The sequence below is a fragment of the Magnolia sinica genome, chromosome 4 (genome assembly GCF_029962835.1).
Source record: "Magnolia sinica isolate HGM2019 chromosome 4, MsV1, whole genome shotgun sequence".
Classification (NCBI taxonomy): Eukaryota; Viridiplantae; Streptophyta; class Magnoliopsida; order Magnoliales; family Magnoliaceae; genus Magnolia; species Magnolia sinica.
Window position 1 is genome coordinate 11,030,274 of NC_080576.1, and position 20,373 is coordinate 11,050,646.

At 39.7% G+C, this 20,373-nt stretch overlaps 1 protein-coding gene across 3 annotated transcripts in view; it reads right to left on the bottom strand.

Moving 5' to 3' along the window:
- Positions 1-348: 348 nt before the first annotated feature.
- Positions 349-20,373, bottom strand: part of LOC131242427 (MADS-box protein JOINTLESS) — a 28,633-nt gene continuing 8,608 nt past the window's right edge. For 2 of the 3 annotated variants that reach the window (XM_058241044.1, XM_058241043.1), the window contains exons 3-9: positions 10,117-10,198; positions 9,029-9,090; positions 8,829-8,928; positions 8,687-8,728; positions 6,146-6,187; positions 4,764-4,924; positions 349-513 (exon numbers count right to left, since the gene is read on the bottom strand). In XM_058241044.1, the coding sequence (XP_058097027.1) occupies positions 495-513; positions 4,764-4,924; positions 6,146-6,187; positions 8,687-8,728; positions 8,829-8,928; positions 9,029-9,090; positions 10,117-10,198 (508 nt within the window). In that variant the 3' untranslated portion in view covers positions 349-494. Of the gene's footprint in view, positions 514-4,763; positions 4,925-6,145; positions 6,188-6,341; positions 6,442-8,676; positions 8,729-8,828; positions 8,929-9,028; positions 9,091-10,116; positions 10,199-20,373 lie in introns of those variants that run through there. The other variant, XM_058241045.1, reaches the window with a different exon arrangement.

A 20,373-nucleotide genomic window follows, 5' to 3' on the forward strand; every position in this document is an offset into this window, starting at 1 on the left:
ATCATTGCAGAGAGAGAGCGTGAGAGAGAGAGACGTTGTCACTCTGGCAAAAAAATGCTGGTTCGAATGCACGACTCAACCGTAAAAATCCTGGGACCCATTTTGGATGGGTCAGAGACCAAAAATTCGGCTGATGGCCCAACTGCCCAATTAACCGTCAAAATGAAAATATGTCAACGTCCCAATGCTACGCACAGATGTTGATGGATCAGAGGTTAAAATTATCCAACCAAATCTGATTTTCGGATCGTGACCTTTCCATAGTGATGGTTTAGCTTCATTAAGACGTGTGCCGTGCATACAATTTCCAGAATCAGAGCATCAACCATAAATTTCAAACAAAAACGATTGATCCAACGGGTTCAACAGTTTCCTTGAGCTGGGTTATTATAAGATGCACGAGTACATATGGTTTTTCATTTTATATTCCACTGCTGCGATCACCCAAAATACACCCTTCTTCCCTCTCAAGAGCCAACATCTTCCTTGGCGTTTTAGCTGGAGAATGGTAACCTGCAATGAACAAATGAAATGAAATTTAAACGATGGAGAAAATCATTTTACCCTTTACCCTGAAGTGAATATACATGTAACACTTATGATTTTCCCATTTTCCAATAAGTGAATACATGTACCACTACATCAGAAGAGTGTTATTTTATTTTTATTTGGTAGAATTCCAGTCAGGCCATTAAATCTTGACCCAAATAAATGATCCTACAGTCCTACCTTTCTTTAGTTTTATCTTACGTAATTCTACTAATCATTTTTTTCTGAATCCACAAGAAACAATAAGTAAAATTTTGAATATTTTTTTTGAATAATGTGTAATGTGTATAATTTCTCCATTATACCACAAACAAAGACAAAATAAACTCAAATTCAAAATTACCCAAAATAGTAAAACTGATGTAAAGCTTAATTTGCCAAAAACAGAAATTCTAGATAAACTTTACTGGAGAAGGCCTAGCATGATTACAAGTAATATTTACAAAAGAAGTCAATCTAAAACCCTAAAAATAAGGAAATATAACAAAAATCAGAATTACTAAAAATAGTTGATTTCTCCTAAAATCTCGTTTTTGAACAGGAAGCATGCGTTTTCTCATGAAACGGATGAATGTAATCTATTAAGTGGGTCGGTTGACCCCAGATGGCCTGTTATGGTAAAGATTGATAGGTCGTGCATCCTGTAACGATATCAAGATAAAAAATTATGGTCGATTTATAGTTCACACTTCAAATGGCAATTTCTCCTCATACAAAATGAATTTCTTCGAACCGGACCTACTTGGGGCTTAGTTACGTCATGCACTACACAGGAGACCTGAATCTAACAGATTACTTCCACCTTGGTTTGGCCTTCTTTTGGTTCAGCCATCTGGGCCACTTCCTACATTAGTCCCCTCCACTTGGAAAGAACTCGTCCTCGAGTTATCGAACGTCCTCAACTCATGGTCCTCAACTCATGATACTCATACAGGGTATGCCACAATGAAAGTCCATGAGATCTCCATGCCTTTGGAAAGATCAATAACATAAGGGTTTTCATTGATTTTCCAAAGGATGAGAACATGATTGATATTCCGATTCCTTAGCTTGTTATACATACCAATACGTAGTCTCTCCTTCCGCATGTGAACTAGTATGTTATCACCCTCTTCAAACACCTTCTTTCACTGATATTTATCAGCCTCTCCCTTACACTCGTCATTAGAATCCTCTAATTTTTATTAGACCTCAGCATGCACTGTCATGATCCAATCTATCATATTTTTCACAGCAACACTCATACCTGGTAACTTGGGCAAAGGGACTAAGTTGAGTATATGTTTGGGAACATGCCCATACACAACCTTCAATGGGGACTTATTAGGGTATCGACAAACTCTGCCTAACCAAGGACAATATCCCACATGGAGGGCAATTCGTTTGGAAGTTCATCAGGCACAATCCCTTTGCACTCCTGTAATACTGGTTTCAACTTCTTTGGGATGTTCACAAGTTCTACTTCTTTTCCTTTTCAACTAATACATTGATATCCCCTACCTGAACTTCTTTAACAAAATCTCATTCGACTATGAGAGACTGCCCCTCCACTTTAGAAGTCTTGGCTTGGTTAATCTTTCTACCATCTTTAATAAAAATAAAAATATTATCCCGGTCTTTATGCAACAATGGTTGACCAAGCAGCATGTGACATGCTTCTATATTGACCACATCACGCATTACTCACACAATCATGTACAGAGGTGCCCCGGTGCCTTTCTATCTTTAGTTGAAACTTTTCCACCATAATATTCAATACAATTTTCCCACTACTCTTGTCATTTATAATCAAATCATTAGACCCTTTGGTTCAAGGTGCGGCCCGTTTGAAAAATATTTTGTTGTAAATCTCTCCTATGGCATGTACAACAATTTCCTCATGGTCAAAGTAGTGGCATACAATTCAACATCATTAGGTGGTGACATGTGATTCATCACCAATGTCGCACCACAGATATAATGATCACAAGCTCCATCGCTAATTTCATGTTGCTCATTATTACAAAAGTAGGTATGTCGTAAGACTTTTGTCAAATGGTCGATCGCTGCCTGTAACACCGTTCATGAGATTGTTGCTCGCACCATTGTTAGCAGCCATCGAATTAAGGAAAAGCCTCGCTCTAATATAAACTAATGCAGGAAAAATCATGAAACTATAATGAGAGATCATCGACTTTCTCCAACCAACCAAAACCTTGAATCCACAAGAATTAATAAGAGAAATCGAATATTTTTATTTAAAAATATGTAGCATATATTTCTCCATCATGCCACTAATAAAGAAAAAAATAAAATCCTAATTTAAAATTACCCAAAGTAGCAAAATTCTAACCCTAATTGAAAATTGCCAAAAATAGTGAAAATTTATCTAAAGTCTAATTTGCCAAAAATAGAAATTCTAGATAACCCTTACTAAAGGAATCCTAGCATGATCGTAAGTGATTTTTAAAAAAGATGGAAAAGTCTAAAACTTTACAAATAAAAAAATACGACAAAAATCAGAATTACTAAAAATAATAATTTTTTTCTAAAATCTTGTTTTTGAACAAAAGCATGCGTTTTCTCGTGAAACAGACAGATATGACCCACTATATGTTTCGGTTTGGTTGACCCTAGATGGCTCATTATAGTAAAAGATTGATTAGTCGTGCATCCCGTAACGATACTCGCATAAAAAAAAGTTATGACTGATTTATAGTTTACACTTCAAACGACAATTTCTCTCTATCCGAAATGAATTTCTTCGAATCAAACGTACTTGGGGCCAATCACATCATGCCCTATATAGGACTGGACCCAAACCTAACAGATTACTTCTACTTTCGTTTAGCCTTCTTTTGGTCCAATCATATTGGGAATGTATCTATACCACATCCTGCATCACATGGTCTATCCAAAAGGTGGCCCATCAATTACCTTGTTGAAAAGAAAATCAAATGACATAACACAAATTTTCTACATGAAAATCTAAAGGGCGTGATCTGGACCATCCATCGTGGTCAAACTGTGGACAAGTCAGGTAGTAAAGACCACAGTGACGAGAGATCCTCAGTCCAGCGACTAGAGATCCTCAATCCAGTGGGTGACATACAAATGCAAGGTTCGAACAAGGGTTTCAGTACGCATCATAGTTCTAAAACTTAGTTATTCGACAAGGGTTTCAGTACGCATCATAATTCTAAAACTTAGTTATTCGAATCAGCGTGGTTCTAGGCTAAGCTGCTTGTTGACTCGAAAAGTAAGAAGGCTCAACCTTTGACTCGGTCTAGCTGGTATACTAAGCTGCTGACCGGTCACTTTCTACCAATTATGTATGGGAAGGTCTGAGTCCAAATTGGACTCAAAGTCACGTCCACCCAATGGATAATTTCCTATTTATCATCTAAATGCAACATCCAATCCTTTCAATGGGTAGGCCCCACCTTGAGAATCGCCTAATGCAAAAAAAAATCAGCCTTATTTATTTAGTGGGCGTATAGAAACAATGTATTACCGTAAATAACATAATACAAGTCTAGTCCACTCAATAAGTACGTGTGGCTGAATTTTGCACTATGCGATCTTTATAATGGGGCAAACTTAAGACGGATGGATATTGCATGATGCTTGTTGGAACATAACTTGTGTCTAACTGGTTGGACTTGAGACCCTCTCCCTAGATAAAGTATATATAACTACTTCCAAATCTAAATACTATTAACTAATGTTTTAAATATCAAGTTGCATCAAGCCGACTAAAGACGTCCAAGAATCCGAGTCAACCTGACCCGACTAAGTTGAGTCCGGGTTCCCAATTTTTGAATTATGGTCCACATTCAACTGGGAGAAGCCCAACAAGACAGAATGGTCAGGTCACTACGGTTTAGCAACCCACTACATGGACAGTGCAGATCATGATCTAAGGCTCTGCCAAGATACTTGGGGTCCTTCGGCTTCCTGGTCATGTGAGCATGCCATTTAGGACCCACTTGGAAACCCACCAAAACAAGTTACTTTTTCTACTTACAGTAGTAGATAAGTAACTTATTTGAGATAAGTTAGTTTGGTTTCAGATCAATTATAATTAACTTTTTTACTTAAAAGTTAATTAATCACTTCAGCTTAATAAGTAGAAACCTGGATATGTTACTTGGGGCATAAGCAGATTATCTTAAGTAACTTAAGATCCAAAAGCCCCCTTGACATAATTTTCTGAAGTGAACGTATCTACTCACCCCAACTTAAGAGATGTATCAGAGCTCTCGTAATCTTGAGGAGCGCCAGAGTTGCATGCATTTGTGACTGAATCCGACGACTGGCCATCTTCGTTCACAACAATCTCTGATTCTATTATCTGCCTGTCACCTTTAGAGTCACCTTTAGACATTTCTATAATCTGCAAGGGTGAAGAAAAGAGAAAAGTTTAATAGAAAAGGAGAAACTAACAAAAGACCCCTTGAAAAAAACCACTGGGACAATTCCAGAAAAGTCCTTTTGTAACAGAAAAATCAATGAATAACTCAGTCCTTACAAATGTGATAAACCCTGAGTTAATCGAATCACTAGACGGATAACCACTATCATTTGGGGCATGATGCATCACCCACCACACCCACCATACAGATGGCGTAGACTTAGAGCAATATATACAATCCAAATTGTGGGCCTTGTCATGAATAGAGTAGGGCCGGTGTTTCACATTGATCAAATAATATTAATCATGAAATGCACCATTAGGCTTGCTCGCTCAGTCATGAATGATTTGGATAGTCTCCAGCACTATCTCTCAATATACAAATGCTGTGCCCAAACCCATGCAATTGCATGGGCCAACGGTCACCTAGACCAGTTGGATTGCATAAGTGGGGCCCCTATCAATGTCCATGATGAAATGGATTCTGTGGTCCTGGCACTTAATCTCCAACAAAACCCTGGTTTGCCCTATTTGCTCTACATTTGAACTGAGTTGGAAATGTTATTTTTGGTAAATCGTCTTATGGTTAGTTACTTAAGTGGTGGATAGAATTTTAGTTTTGATTAAGTGAAGGTTGAGAGAGTTTATTGTAATATGATTGAAGTAGATTTGAGAAATTGAGAGATTTGGAAGACGAACTTGTTCTAGCCCTTGTCTTATTGGGTGCAACATGTGAAGTGGACCAAAAACTAGGGGTAAAAAGCCAATTTTACATCCACACATCGATCATCCAAAGAACACCTCGTCTGATTTTTTGGGCAAGATCTTTCACCATGTAGGTACATGATGACCAGAGTCTGATCCACCCATGTCACGTTCAATGGATGGTTAAAGACTCGGTAGCTCAGATCAACTCGTTCAGTCCTGAGCCAGAGGTGAACCATATAGGTGGCTCATGCTGTCAAAATGATTCCAAGTCATCAAACCATGGCTGGGTGCTTGTGTTTGGGATATCATTTCGCCAATATGGAAAATAACGCTTTTCTAACAGTCTGTACAAGGGCACTACTTGTAAACAAAAATTAATATGAGGGGCTATTTGGCCCCATGGTTATTTTTAAATGGGGCTCTGGCCATTTTCCCAAAAGAAATTTTTTAAAAAGGGCACTATTTCCAGTGAAAGCGAAAGCAAATGGCACTTACTCGTTGTCTAAGTCGCATGTTCTCTTCCATCAATTTAACTCCCTGAAAATGTTAGATATATGAGATGTAAGAACACATGAAGCCGCCTTTTATATAGAAAGTTATCGGTTTTTTTAATCTCCAGAATGGAAAGATCCCAACAATCAAATGTGTTGAGCAAATGGACAGGAAATAAAATAGAGCAGTGTCCATTTACAAATAAAAATGAGGGCCAAAGATTCGATTTGTAGGATCTTTTAATCTTGGGGAGTCTTCCGTGCATGGCCCAGCCGCATGGGAAATGACAATGCCAACACCTGAACCATAGGACCCCACTAGTAGAAATTAATTAAAAACTCGAGATATGCTGAAAATTTGCAAAGCCCATGCAAGGTATAATGAGCAAATGATCACTTACAGGCGCTTGTTAAGGTTCAACCCTAATTTCAGAACTTTTCTTTCGCCAACCTAAATCACTGTAAAGATAGGTTGTAGGTTGGCTACAAGCAGATTGTAAGTGATCAGCCCTCAAGTACAAACCATAGCTCAAAACCATGAAAACCTGACTCAGCTCAATGTCTGGCCGGGTCTGGTCAAGTTGAAGAACCAGAAATAAAGAAGAAAAAAGGAATCGTAAAGAGATCTACACAAGTGGTGTTGGAAGCCACCAAAATAAACGCAAGACAGGAATTTTTCTCCTCGCAAAGATTAATAATCTTAACAATTCACAAACTACCATTTACGCAGTCTCCCACACCTTCACAAAGGACTTTACATCAAAGAAAGGGATAACAAAAAAAAAATCTAACCCCAAATCTCCACCAATGAGCATTTATTTCAAATAACACCTAATTGGTGCCAGTTGAAAAACCTATACAAAAGGGATTGGCTACTGATGAGTCTTGATTTTGAATGGCGCAATCAAAATCCCGCGGTCATATGCTGTAAAAGACTCGTGAGCCTTATAATGGAGTTTACATCATAGAAAAGTATAATTGAAAAGAAATAAAAAATACACTTTCTTCACCAATGAGGGTAGACTCGTAAACCTTATAAAGGAGTTTACATCATAGAAAAGTATAATTGAAAAAAAAAAAAAAAAAAAAAAAACACCTACTCCACCAATGAGAGTATTTACATCATAGAAAAGTATAATTGAAAAAAAAAAAAAAAAAAAAAAAACACCTACTCCACCAATGAGAGTATGACTTCAGATACCAAACAATATGTGCCAGCAGAAGATTGAAAAAAAACATTCAAAAGGTATTGGCATAGGTTTGAAAACTCGTATGGTCATGTTCTATGTACACCCCACATGGAAGAAACATGAAAAAAATAAAAAATAATAATAATAAATCCTGTTTCGCCGTTCGACGCCATAACAGATTAGGTCCTCAAGCCTTTTCAAATGTCAATCATAGAAAAGTATAATTGAAAAGAAAGAATATCTCTCTCCACCAATGAGAGTATGACCTCAGAGATACCAAACAATAGGTGCCAGCTGAAGAAAAAAAAATAAACCATTCAAAAGGGATTGGGATAGGTTTGAAAACTCTCATGGTCATGTTCTATTTACACCCCACATGGTAGAAACATGAAAAAGAAAATCTTGTTTCGCCATTCGACACTGATGCAGGGATGAACGTGAGGAGGATAACTACTCCGAATCCACGGAGCTTCTCTGGACTCTTCAAAGAGACTTCTCGAATCCGTGAGGAAAGAAAGCAAAAAAATAGAAATAAATTCTAAGAAATTCGAAATTGATTAATTGATGACTAAAAACAAGTTCACAACCCTTTAAATAGGGGTACCAAGCAATGGGAAAGAAATCAGAATCAAACTACAACTAAAACTCCTAGAATCTGCGACTTACTATAAATAGTAAACTTACTATTTATAGATGGTCGTGATGTCTACTAGTGCACAAGGTTTTCGGCCAAAAATAGTAAGTGTCCTATTTGGCTTCACAAAACCGTTCCCCTAATTATTCTAAGCTCTTTTCACGTTGGACGCAACTCCTAAAGCCCGACGGATGAAGAGTTATAATCAAACTAAAACTTACTATTTATAGTAAAAACGAAATTAAAGTAGGGAAACGACCGTCGATCCAGGGGTTTTTCGCAATTTTGGTCTGTGCAACCCAGCGTAGTGGGGTTGGTTAGCTAAAGTAGCTCGTTCTACCCTAAAATTATATATTTTAGGTCAGGTAACTCATTCCGGATTGCGAGATATGCCCGATCTAAGGTCCGAAGGTCCAGATCACTTCCGTCATCGACCGGGCCTTTTCTGATCCATCTTGGCCATGAAACTGTCTGCGACCCGCTCTACATCAGACACTATAACAGATCAGGTCCTCAGGTAAATCATAGGTCCTCAAGCCTTTTCAAATGTCATGTCGTTAGCATTTATGGCAACGAAAAAATTTAGAAAAAATAATAATCAGAAAGACTCATCTGAGTTGCTTGACTCAATCGACATTCGAGTTGGGTTACAGTTTTTTGAGTTCTTAAATAATAATTTTTAAAGAATAAAATAAAGAACTACAAACTTACGATTGCTGACCTTTATTTGCAGACCACTGATCTCTTTCATGATTTGTTCACCCTGTGAAACCCATTTAATATTTCACCTTTCAGTAAGAGAATAAATCCCAATAACATGCTTACATTTTAAAAAGAATCCATCAGCATCAACGGGCACGAACCTTCCGTTCCATCACGCGACTTAGTCCTGTTTCGAGGGTTTTCTCCAGTTTCTGCAACTCTTCCAGTGTCAATCCTTGAATGTCTTCTCCCCTCATCTGCCTGCAAAAGATGGTGAAATCCTTCAATATTCCAATGCATGTCAACACCTCATCTGAGACAAATACCACTCAGTATGTCAGCAGGAACAAAGCTCAAATACCTGATTAGATGGCTTTTATCTGCAACTTGCTTGCTCAACCTGTTATAGTTACTATTTTCTAGCTGAAAACAAAAACATAGAGGAAAGAAAATAATAATAAGATGATATTGCTAACCATTCAGAAGCCAAAAACATCTGGAAAAATGTTACAACTAACACAAGCTACACTACTAGGTGCAATTCCAGCCAACTCCTTAAAATGGGTGTGACTCAACCATCGTACATGGCGTACATGTGTCAAACAAGACCGATCGAATAATGGGCCCTAATATCGGTGGAGATGATTCCGAATATCTCACTTACTCAGTGCAACCAATTTATGGCCATCAAATGGACAGTGAAAAGAAAATGGTCAGCAGTACAAATTCAATGGTTGATTTCAGTCGGTTAAAAACCATCTGACTCAATTCATCATGATATTGGGACATGTTCCATCCTCAATGGGGCCCAAGATTTGGATGGTCTTGACTGAATTAAGGTTACCAGGCTTATGGTGGATTACTCACCACCTAATAAAGAGTACCTTTCACATTTGCCTTTATCTAGACTCAGGATCCAGCTCGTCACCCCTTCAGGGCCAGTGTTATGAAATGGCCCGATTATTTGAACCATTCAAGCTGTTCCAAAACGGCTCCCCGTTACAGCCCTCTTTTATTTTTTGGAAAAAAACTGTTACAGGACTGTTACAGCCTGTTTTTTTCTGTAACAGCAGTTACGTAACTATATAATTTTGAATACCTTGGAACCAACATAGATATGGTATCCCATAATCACGTTTCAGTAATGATATTAATAGAATTTTCAGAATAAAATGTGAGCCATAGAAATTTTTCCTTTCATTGTTATAAATTAATGTACAGATAGTGATGGTCAAATTCACCCATTCAGCTTAAGTTGCAGAGTGTTGGCCCATATGGGATGGACTCCACAAATGGATGGTTCACATCATAAGACCATCTCATAATGTGGGTCTCTGTGGGTGGTGACAACAGGACCCTGAGCTGCCGCAGAGGTGAAACAAACTCATCAAGTAGTAGTGAGAAACGGGGAAGTATAAAGACTAGGAAAGAGAAGTCCGAACAGCTTACTTGCAACTCAAGAGATGGTTGCTGATCCAGTTTCTGAAGGTTTTTGGAATGCATGGTATGCCTTTCGATGATCTCCTTCATACTTCAAAAGTTAGAAACTACTAACTGTCACTTTAAAGAGAAGAGATCCTACGTATCCATTAAACGTCAGTAAGCATACACAAGTAAAATCAGTAGAGTATGGTACATGAAATGGGAAGGATCTCAAGGGATTAGTCCACCCAACTTATATTGAATAAAGGAGATATAAGATGTGTCACCTGCGTCTTTGCATGATATACGTGGGTTTTCAGTTCTGATTTTTAAAAAAATCAAAGAAGATTGTCTGATTGAAAATAGAAGTGACAACAAACAATAGACAACTTGGGGACTCGCTCATCCAACTATAAGAGAGAGGATCCAAAGATCTCACAATGAAAGGAAAATACAATGGGCGGGGGGTGGGGAGTTCAGCTTGAAGGTACCTCGTCTTACACTCATGTACTCCTGAACCATAAATCCTGGATTTTAATAATTTCATATGAACCAATTGAAGAAGGTTTGTTCAAATCTTTAAGGTTTAATGGAGATTGATTTGGACTGCCGTGATATGGATAAGAGTTGGTAATGTTGAAACAGGACTACTCCCCATTCGTTCGGGTAGTTCAAGCCGATATGCATTTGACCTAATCTTCTTAAGGATATGGCATGAACGAACATTTTTGTTCTTCATAACCTTTCTTTTAACTTGTGACTAAAACAAACATGAACCGCTTCTATATACCAGCATTAGCACATTTTAGGTTAGCTCAAACTTATTCTTAAACCTCTTTGATATGGCTAACAAGTTCTTTGGCTTCCATGCTAGTCTTTCCCAAGTAAAGAATGGGTACCTGATTTAAGATACAGTTCAGGTTTTTACCATAAACCACTTCAAATAGAATCTTTTGAGTGGCACTTAAGAGTTGTTATAAGATGAATCCGACTTGAGGCAAGACCAGATCCCACTATTGTTGGTGGTCAATTGCCAAACATCGAAGTAGATCAGCTTGAAAACTTCAGTTCGGTTGTCAGTTTGTGAATCATAGACACTTGTAAAATGAAGTTGAGCACCCATCTGTTTTCCCATAGTATGCCAAAAGTGGCTCACAAATTGTGCATCTCCATCGGAGGTGATGATCCTCGGAACTCAATAGAGCTGACTGATCGCTTTAAGCAAAATGTGAGTAATGTGAAAGGCATCGGTAGTATTCCTATATGGGATGAAATGTGACGTTTTAAAGAAGTGATCAATGACCACAGAGCCATAATTATAGCCTCTGTGTTCTTGGCAACCCAAGCACAAAACCCATACTAACATCTACCCACGGATGACCAAGTATAGGCCACAATGAATCTTGGATAGTTAACCTACATGATATAAGGACAACTACCCGATCACAATGAAAACTCTTTGTAAACGGGCCCGTACCACCTTGCAACTTAACCTGAAAGGAGAAGAAAGTTGCAGAAAATTGTTCCAGAGAACAAGTGATTGCAAAAGATGATGATGGACAAAAGGTAATATTAAAACCAAAGGAAATGATGTCTGTAAATAGACATCGAACAAAAATCTCAAATGGTATAATTGCACCCTTTAGGAGAATGAAAGATCATTGGGCCTTAAGCTCGACATGACCGTTGGGCCCAAAGGAAAAGATACATGATCTAAACGAGGGGATATATTCCTCCAAGGACACATGGCGCACAACACATGCACATGCATTTTCCCACTAAACTGAGATGCCTAAGAATCCACTAAACTGCATTCCAATGCTCTTTTCTCAGATTCACCATATATCTGATGACCAAGCTAACTACTTGTGAGATATTTGGCCTTGTGCAAACTATCTCATACATGAAACTCCCCACTACACATGTGAATGGCACCTGTGACATGTCTAAAATTTCCTCTTCTATGCTTGGATATGATTTGGTTGACAACTTAAAGCGGCCTGCTAGAGGTGTGCTAACTGGTTTAGCACCTTCCATGTGGAACCTCTCTAACACCTTTTATAAATATCCCCTCTAACACCGTCATAGTTTCCTAGAGTCTATCTTTGTGAATCTCCATACCTAGGATTTTCTTCGCAGTGCACAGATACTTCATATCAAATTCCTTACTTAACAAAGACTTAAGCAAGAGTATCTCCTTTTTATCCTTCGACAGCAAACAACATGTCATCAACATATAGCATTAATAGAATGTAGGACCCATCCTCAAGCACTATATAATATATGTAGCAAGCGCACTCATATATGATATAGCCAATCCCCACCATGTAGGAATCGAACCGCTTGTACCACTACATTGGAGACTGCTTCAGCCCATATAATGATTCTTCAGTCTCCACACATGATCTCTCTTACCAAGCTTTTCGAATCCTTCTATCTGCTTCATGTAAATAATTTCCTCCAAGTTCCTATGAGAGAATGCCATCTTCACATCAAGAAGCTCTAATTCTAAATTGAATTCCGCTACCATAGTCAGTAGCACCCTGAATCCTTGATTGATGTACGTTTTAAAACCATAGAGAAAAGTTCATTATAATCTACTCATTTCCTCATGTACCAATTTGCTACAAGTCGTGCCTTGAACTTTTCACCCTCTTTTTATGTTAATGCTTCATTCTTTCTGAACACCCACTTGCACCCTATAACCCTTCGACCTTTTGTAAGTTCCACCAACTCCAATGTCTGATTCATGTATAAAGATTCCATCTCCTCTGCCATGGCCAATGTCCACTTGTCAGTTGTCACCATTATATCCAGATTTAGCCTCTTGAAAAGTGGAGGGATCTCCACTCCCTATGAACAATGCAAGAGAAACCATGTCCTCAAACCTATATCGAACCAGGCCTCTAATGGTTCGTCTCTACTTGTTCCTAGCTAGATTTTTCTAGGTATCCTATTGGTTATTTTGGTCAATTTCTTGCTCTTGCTAAATTTTACCTTCAGTAACTGGCTCAATTGGCTCCACCTATATTGATAATCTCTCTGCCTAACCATGTGTTTTCGACTTTTTTTGCAGCGTCTTTCTTAGCATTTAACATTCATGCCTCATCGATGATGACATCTCTGCTAATAACTGCCTTTTGAGAAACTATATCTCAAAGCTAGTAACCCTTAACACCTTTCTCATACCCGACAACGCAAGAGAAACCATGTCCTCAAACCCATATCGAACCGAGCCTCTAATGGTTCGTCTCGATTTTTCTGGGCATCCAACTGATTATTTTGGTCAGTTTCTTGCTCTTGCTGAATTTCAGCTTCAATAACCAGCTTAATTGGCTCCACATACATTGACAATCTCTCTGCCTCACCATGTGTTTCAGACTTTTTTGCAGCGTCCTTGTTGACCTTTAACATACATGCCTTATTGAAAATGATATCTCTACTAATGACCACCTTTAGAGAAACTGTATCCCAAAGCTTGTAACCCTTTACACATTTCTCATACCCGATAAAGATGCACTTATGGGTGCACACGGGTCGGTTCGGTCCGATTTTGGGGTGAAACCAGAACCGAACCGCTCCTAACGGTTCCATGATTTTGGGAACCGGAACCGGACCGTTAGTACCCTAGAACCGAACCAGAACTGGACTGTGAAAAACGGTTCGGTTCCGGATCGAGTCCACGGTTCTGGCCTAAAAATCAGGTGGTTTTAATTTTTCAGATGTTTAAGAATCCACCGTTAAAGAAATAGCAAGAATGGCCTTTCTTACATCAAAAGTCCTCCGATGCCAGGTGATTTATATTTTGTGAACACTGTAACCAGCATCCTCTGACGTCAAGCTCTCCTTCCAGTTCTCAAATTCCGATCCACCAAACACCAACTGTTTAATCCCGATGAAACTATCAACAGAACACCAAATGACCATCAGTTTGTCTAAAAGATGAAACAACGAAACCATTTTAAGGTTTATCACTATTCAAAAACTGAAAAATAAAAATAAAATAAAATAAAATAAATGTCATTCAAGGTTTATATAGGTCAGTCCAACATCAGCATGCAGCTTCATGTCCTACATTTATGGTCCAAATGCCACAACGGTATCGTGTGCTCAAGCCCATATTGCCCAAAAAAGGGGGCAGATACCTAAAACTATATCATCAAGAAGCTATACAAAGACAGAGATAGAGAATTGCTTCAGTCTCTATTCCATGAGACACCATAATTTTGTACCGCTTAGTCAAAGCATAAGCATACATGATGTCTTAAATGGCAAATGTGAAAAATGTTTGGATCTACGGTTCGGGTAACGGTTCTGATATACGGTTCGAGTCACGGTTTGGATATACGGTTTGGTTCAACGGTTCAATTCGGTTTTATAGGGCCTTAAACCAGAACCAATCCGTATTTAACGGTTTTCCAAAATTTGGAACCGAAACCGATGCTATCTAGAACCGGACCAAACCGGACCGATCCAATGGTTCCGATCCGATTCCACGATTCAATGTGCACCCCCAGATGCACTTTATAAATTTGAGATCCAACTATCCTGTCTACTCTACACGTGAACGTATGCTGGACACCAGAAGATCCTCAACCCTGAGTAAACGAATGTCCTTGCGTGTCTAGACTTCATCTGCAACTTTGAAGTCTAACGCAGTAGATGGTGACCGATTCATAATATAGCATGTCATGTTGACAACTTCTACCTAAAATCTTTTAGTCAGCCCCACATGTAACCGCATACTTCTCGCCCTCTCAGATAGAGTTGTGTTCACACTCTCTACCACCTCGTTCAACTCGGGGGTCCTTGGACTTGAGAAGTGCCATGTGATACCCTCTTCCTTGCAAAATTCTATGAATTCCGCTTCAGTACTCTGTACCATTATCTGACCTGACACTTAATCTGTCTCCCAAGTTATTTCTCTACTTCCGCCTTCCATTCCTTGAACTCGGCGAACACATCGAACTTGTGCTTTAAGAAGTAGACCCAAACCATCCTCAAGTAATTGTTTATGAATCTCACGAAGTATCGTGCTCCTCCCTTAAACAGTGTTAGCGCAATATTTTGCATGCACTTTCTTTTTTTTTTGCGAGGGGGGGGGGGGGGGGGTATTCCTTAGGCATTCACAGATAAACATAAGCAAATATGTAAGAAGACAACACAAATGAGGACATTTTATACTAGAGATTATGAGTTCTTTACATTCCAGGATGTGCTTTGTCGCGCGAGGGAGATGCTTGTTGTGGGAGATGTTTCGACCACCGCAGAGGCCGTCTGGGATTGCCTCTGCATGTGAGTCAAAGCCTCCGTGCCATGAAACACGGTTGCCATGGGATTCACCCAGCTGACATGTCTTGTGCGGCACCTCGCCCTCATCTTTCTTAATTCTCATTGTGGGTGTTCCATTCTACTAGAAATTGGTTTGACGCATGGAACCTCTCGTCAGGGTGATCACGCCACGCCGAAGGTTGTTCCTCACATGCCGGTGATTGGGATTTAGGATTCCAATGACAGAGTTTGGGATTTCGATGACATCCTCTTGTTTTCTCTTGTCCAACGGTCCGAAGTGAAGTCTTGTAGAGCAGACTGTGCTATTTAAAGGCGAGGACGGCAGTGGACAAGGTGACTGATAATGTCACGTGACGTGCTACGCGTGGTGTTTGGGGGAGCTGTGCGGCGATCATTGCGTCAGCCATTTCCTTAACATGTCACTTAGCATGTCATTGTTGTAAGCGTCGCGGGAACTTTCTGCACGTTTGGCGTGGCAGCGACTGGGGTTGTACGACAGTTAACACGTTGGCCATCCCTGTGCTATTTTCTGGGCTTCTGTGAACTGTGCAGTCGGTTGTGCACGTCTCTTGGTGCGTCAATCTGCTTGGCACCTTCTACCTTTTCTTGTTCTATTGTATCACCCCGCGTGTCGGTTTTAGGCCCTAATAGATAGTACTGTCATTGGGCCCAATGTATGTAATCAAGCACCCCGCTGCTAATAGATGTAGTCTTCTTAAACTTTAGCTTACATTACTTTCCATAGATGCAATGCTCACAGAAATCCACCTTACATGCCTTCTTTTAACAGTTTTCGTTTATGGAGTTTCATCATGCCCCTCACTCATATGCCTTAACCGCATATGCCACAGATAGTGTCATCTGTGTCGAATTTTGCGGGTTGAGGTCAGCCTCACCGATAACCATGCTCCCAACCTACTAATATAGATTCTTCATATTATGCCCCTTTATTAACACCATTGCACATCTCTTAGCCTTGATTACACCGCTAGATGCGGCGAATGTGCACCCATTCGTATCTAGAATGCTAAAGGATATCAAGTTCTTCAGATCCAGGACATGCCTGACATCACCTAGAGTTTGTACAACTCTATCGAACATCCTTACCTTAATGGTCCCTATTCCAATAGCCTTACATGCAGCGTCGTTCCCCATTAGAACACTCCTACCATCATAGGACTTGTAGGTGTCAAACCAAGTCATATTTGGACACATGATACAAACATCCTAAATTGAGAATCCATGTATCTATAAGATGACTCGTACCTAAGAAGACCAAGAGATCTCCTTCTGAGCTCTCTTACTCTACACTAACCAATTCACCCATGTTCTTTTTATTCTTGCTTTGTAGGTCATTCTTTTGTTTTTGGTAGTCTCTCTTGAAGCGCCCTTTCACGTCATAATAGAAGAATATGTCCTTAGCCTTCGATTTCGATATAAAATTCTTCCTATCAAATCGGGATCGCTCCATGGATCTCCGTCCCTGACCCCCTTTCGCAACTAACCCTCCACCTGAGAATCCCCATCGCTTGATTTCTTTATCTCATTAGACATGAGAGTTGCGGTGACTTCCTCCATCTTCAGAGTACTCTTCACATATAGCATAGTATTAACGAAATAGTTGATGATGTGGGAAGCGATACTAGAAGTAACAACACTTTATATTCATCCTTGATCGTATCTCCGGGCATTAACAATTCGCTACAAATCTTTGTAAATGATTTCATATGCTCCATGACTTCATATCATTCCTCGTCCAAAACATTGTACATGACTTCATCCGATAGACACAGACGAATAACGCTCATAGCCATCTCCCCGAGTTTGCTCTAGTCGTCTTCCGACATCTTCTCTGTTTCAGTCTCCAACAACATATTGCTCAACTCTTGTGACACTAAAATATCCTTAACCCTCCAGTGCCACAAACTGAAATTGTTCTTCCCGTCGAATACCATGACATCTTCGCTAAATTCCTAATCGTCCATAACCTTATGCTTTGATACCACTTTGTTGTAATTCCAAGCCCATAACAAACCCAAATCAACCCGATATATTAGAAATTTAGATATAATACCATGATCAATCCTACTCTTTGAGGAAGCGGGTTCAACAAAGATACACCAATTAATATAAAAGCAATCACAAACCATTTTTATTGTGGAAAACCCTTGTGGGAAAAAACCACGGCATAAAGCGCAAAGATCTCCACTATAATTGAGACCATAAAGTTAAACCACTCACCTTTTCCGATTACAGAAACAACCCAAGCTCCCTCTGTAATGCACACCCTAGGAAAAACCCTAGCCCTTATGAAAAATCGCTTTACAAGCCCCTACAAGTATAGAAAACCCTCTCACCCTGCAAAACCCTTGCCCTATGAGAGAAAACACTTGTCCTCATAAACCGTAATCGAATTAAGACATGAATACCCCGACTTATGCAAAACCACGTAACTAAATGGGGATCCGTCAATCGAATCGACAGAGTCTTGTTCTGCTCCTGAGAAATCTCGCACTCTATAAGTCGATCTGACACCCAATTCGGTCCGACCGATAGATCCCTGCATCAAATCTTAGACTGAGCAGAATCCAAGGCATTCACACAATAAATTGTGACACACAAGCCAATATCTTGATGGATCGTATACAATTCATTATCCTTGTCCCCAAAGGATCACGATCTTGACAACAACCAAATGGGCCCTACTTGAATATCAGTCTCTTAGTGGGCCTCACATCTAGATTAGTACTTTATTTCATCATAAAGTTTTCTTGCTTAGTCTATTTAACTTGCACAAGTGTCCCTTGCCATTTATGTCAGCCATCTTGTGGCTCTTTTAGTATCAAACAATGTTAGAAAAATGTGAAATTGTTCAAATATTTCAAGATCTTAGGCCTTAGACAATTGTGATCATGACAACAACTAGATCGGCCCGACTTGAAGATGGATCTCATCTTAGTGGGTCTCACATCGAGATTAGTATTTTTATTTTATATTTAATTTCCTTATTCAATCTATTTAACTTAGACAAGATTCCTTTAGTATTCTGTGTCATTCATCTTGCGGCCCGCTTTTTGGTAGCAAACAATGATGGAACAAGATGACTTGTCCCATTTTAAATCGTATAGAATTAGCCTTCCAACGTGATCCATACAAGGAAGGGTTTCACAGCCAACCGTTCCTACTATTGAATAACTTGAATATTACTATCTCTTCATAACCACCTATTTGATCCTCACTTTTAAGGAAATGTCGTAGTTAATTGCAATAATTCATTTTCATCTAATGTCATATAAAACGCAATAGTACACATACCTTCTTAGTCGCTTAAAATTTGAGGCTTCCATTTTATATCCCTGCCAGATCATTATTGCACCAATTTTCACTAAGATCATCCGATCCTCATTAAATGCATTTTTACTATTTTCCTCAATTATTAGTTCGTAGATGTGTCTGTCACTCTTCTTTTTTTTGTTGTCTCTCTTGATTCAAACACAAAACACTGCTAGCCAGATGAACGCAGATCTCAATAAGCCCCCTACGATAGAGGAGGTCAAGGGGGCCGCGCTATCCATTCCGATCGATAGCGCCCCTGGGCCTGATGGTTTTGGAGGAGCTTTTTTCTCATCGAGCTGGGAGATTATAGGGAATGATCTTTATGAAGCAGCCAAGGACTTCTTTCAAGGGGGGCCAATTCCAAGGGCATTCCAAAGCACTGAATTATGCCTCATTCCCAAGAAAACAAATCTGGAGTTCATCACAGATTTCAGACCCATCAGCCTGTGCAACTGCATAATGAAGATTTTCTCTAAGATCATGGCGGTAAGGCTTGCAACCATTCTCCCATCCTTGATTTCTGAGGAGCAGGGTGCTTTTGTCCAAGGAAGATCCATAATTGAGAACATTTCTATTGCTAGAGAGATGGCTTATGAGATTGACCGGAAGGTTTTCGGCGGGAACTTGATAATCAAAGTCGACATGGAGAAAGCGTATGACCGGCTACAATGGGGCTTTATCACTCAGGTTCTCAAAAAATTCAGCTTTGATCCGCAATGGATCCGCAATGGATATCGGGAGTTCAGAGATTCTGGGAAGATATTTGGTTTTCCGTCATTATTAATGGCAGAAGCTTTGGCTTCTTCAAATCATCAAGGGGTTTGAGGCAAGGGGATCCGCTATCTCCGTCCATCTTCATTCTTGCGGCCGAAGTTTTCAGCAGGGGACTGTCCAAGTTGTTTTCATCCGGATGTTGCCAGCCTTACAAATTGCCCCGGAATTGCCCAACAATCACCCATCTCTTTTTCGCTGACGATGCTATTTTGTTTCTTAATGGCAGGTTGTCCAATGTGCGAACTCTTCTCAAATTCCTCACCCAGTACAAGAAAGCTTCTGGCCAAAAAGTGAATGTCTCCAAGACATCCTTCATCACCCCGACGAAATCCTCGAGAAACAAGAATCAGAAGCTTCACACCTTGACTGGGTTCAGACATGAGACGCTCCCTTCAATGTATCTTGGTGTTCCTCTCTCTAAAGGAAGATGTTCTGCCTCTCTCTTACAACAACTCATCCAGAAGATTATCAGCAAAATTGATGGTTGGAAGGCAAGGCTTCTCAACCAGGCGGCCAAGATGGTGTTGATTAAACACGTTTTGACCGCTATCCCCATCCACATGCTCGCAGCCATTACCATCCCCAAATCCGTATCCAAATCAATCGATCGGGCGATGGCGAATTTCTTCTGGGGCTCTTCTAAAAGAGGAAAGAAGATACACTGGATCAAATGGTCATCCTTGTGCACCCCTATTCAGGAAGGAGGCTTAGGCATCCGAACTTTTGGTGACACCACGCAGGAGTTCAGAATAAAGATGGGATGGCGTCTTCTTCAAGGTAAGTCTTTATGGGCTAATTTCTTTTCAGCTAAATACTTGCAGAAGATTGTTGCAGCCCAAGGAACTAATGGATCAGCCAGCTCATCCTCTTCGAAAGAGATTT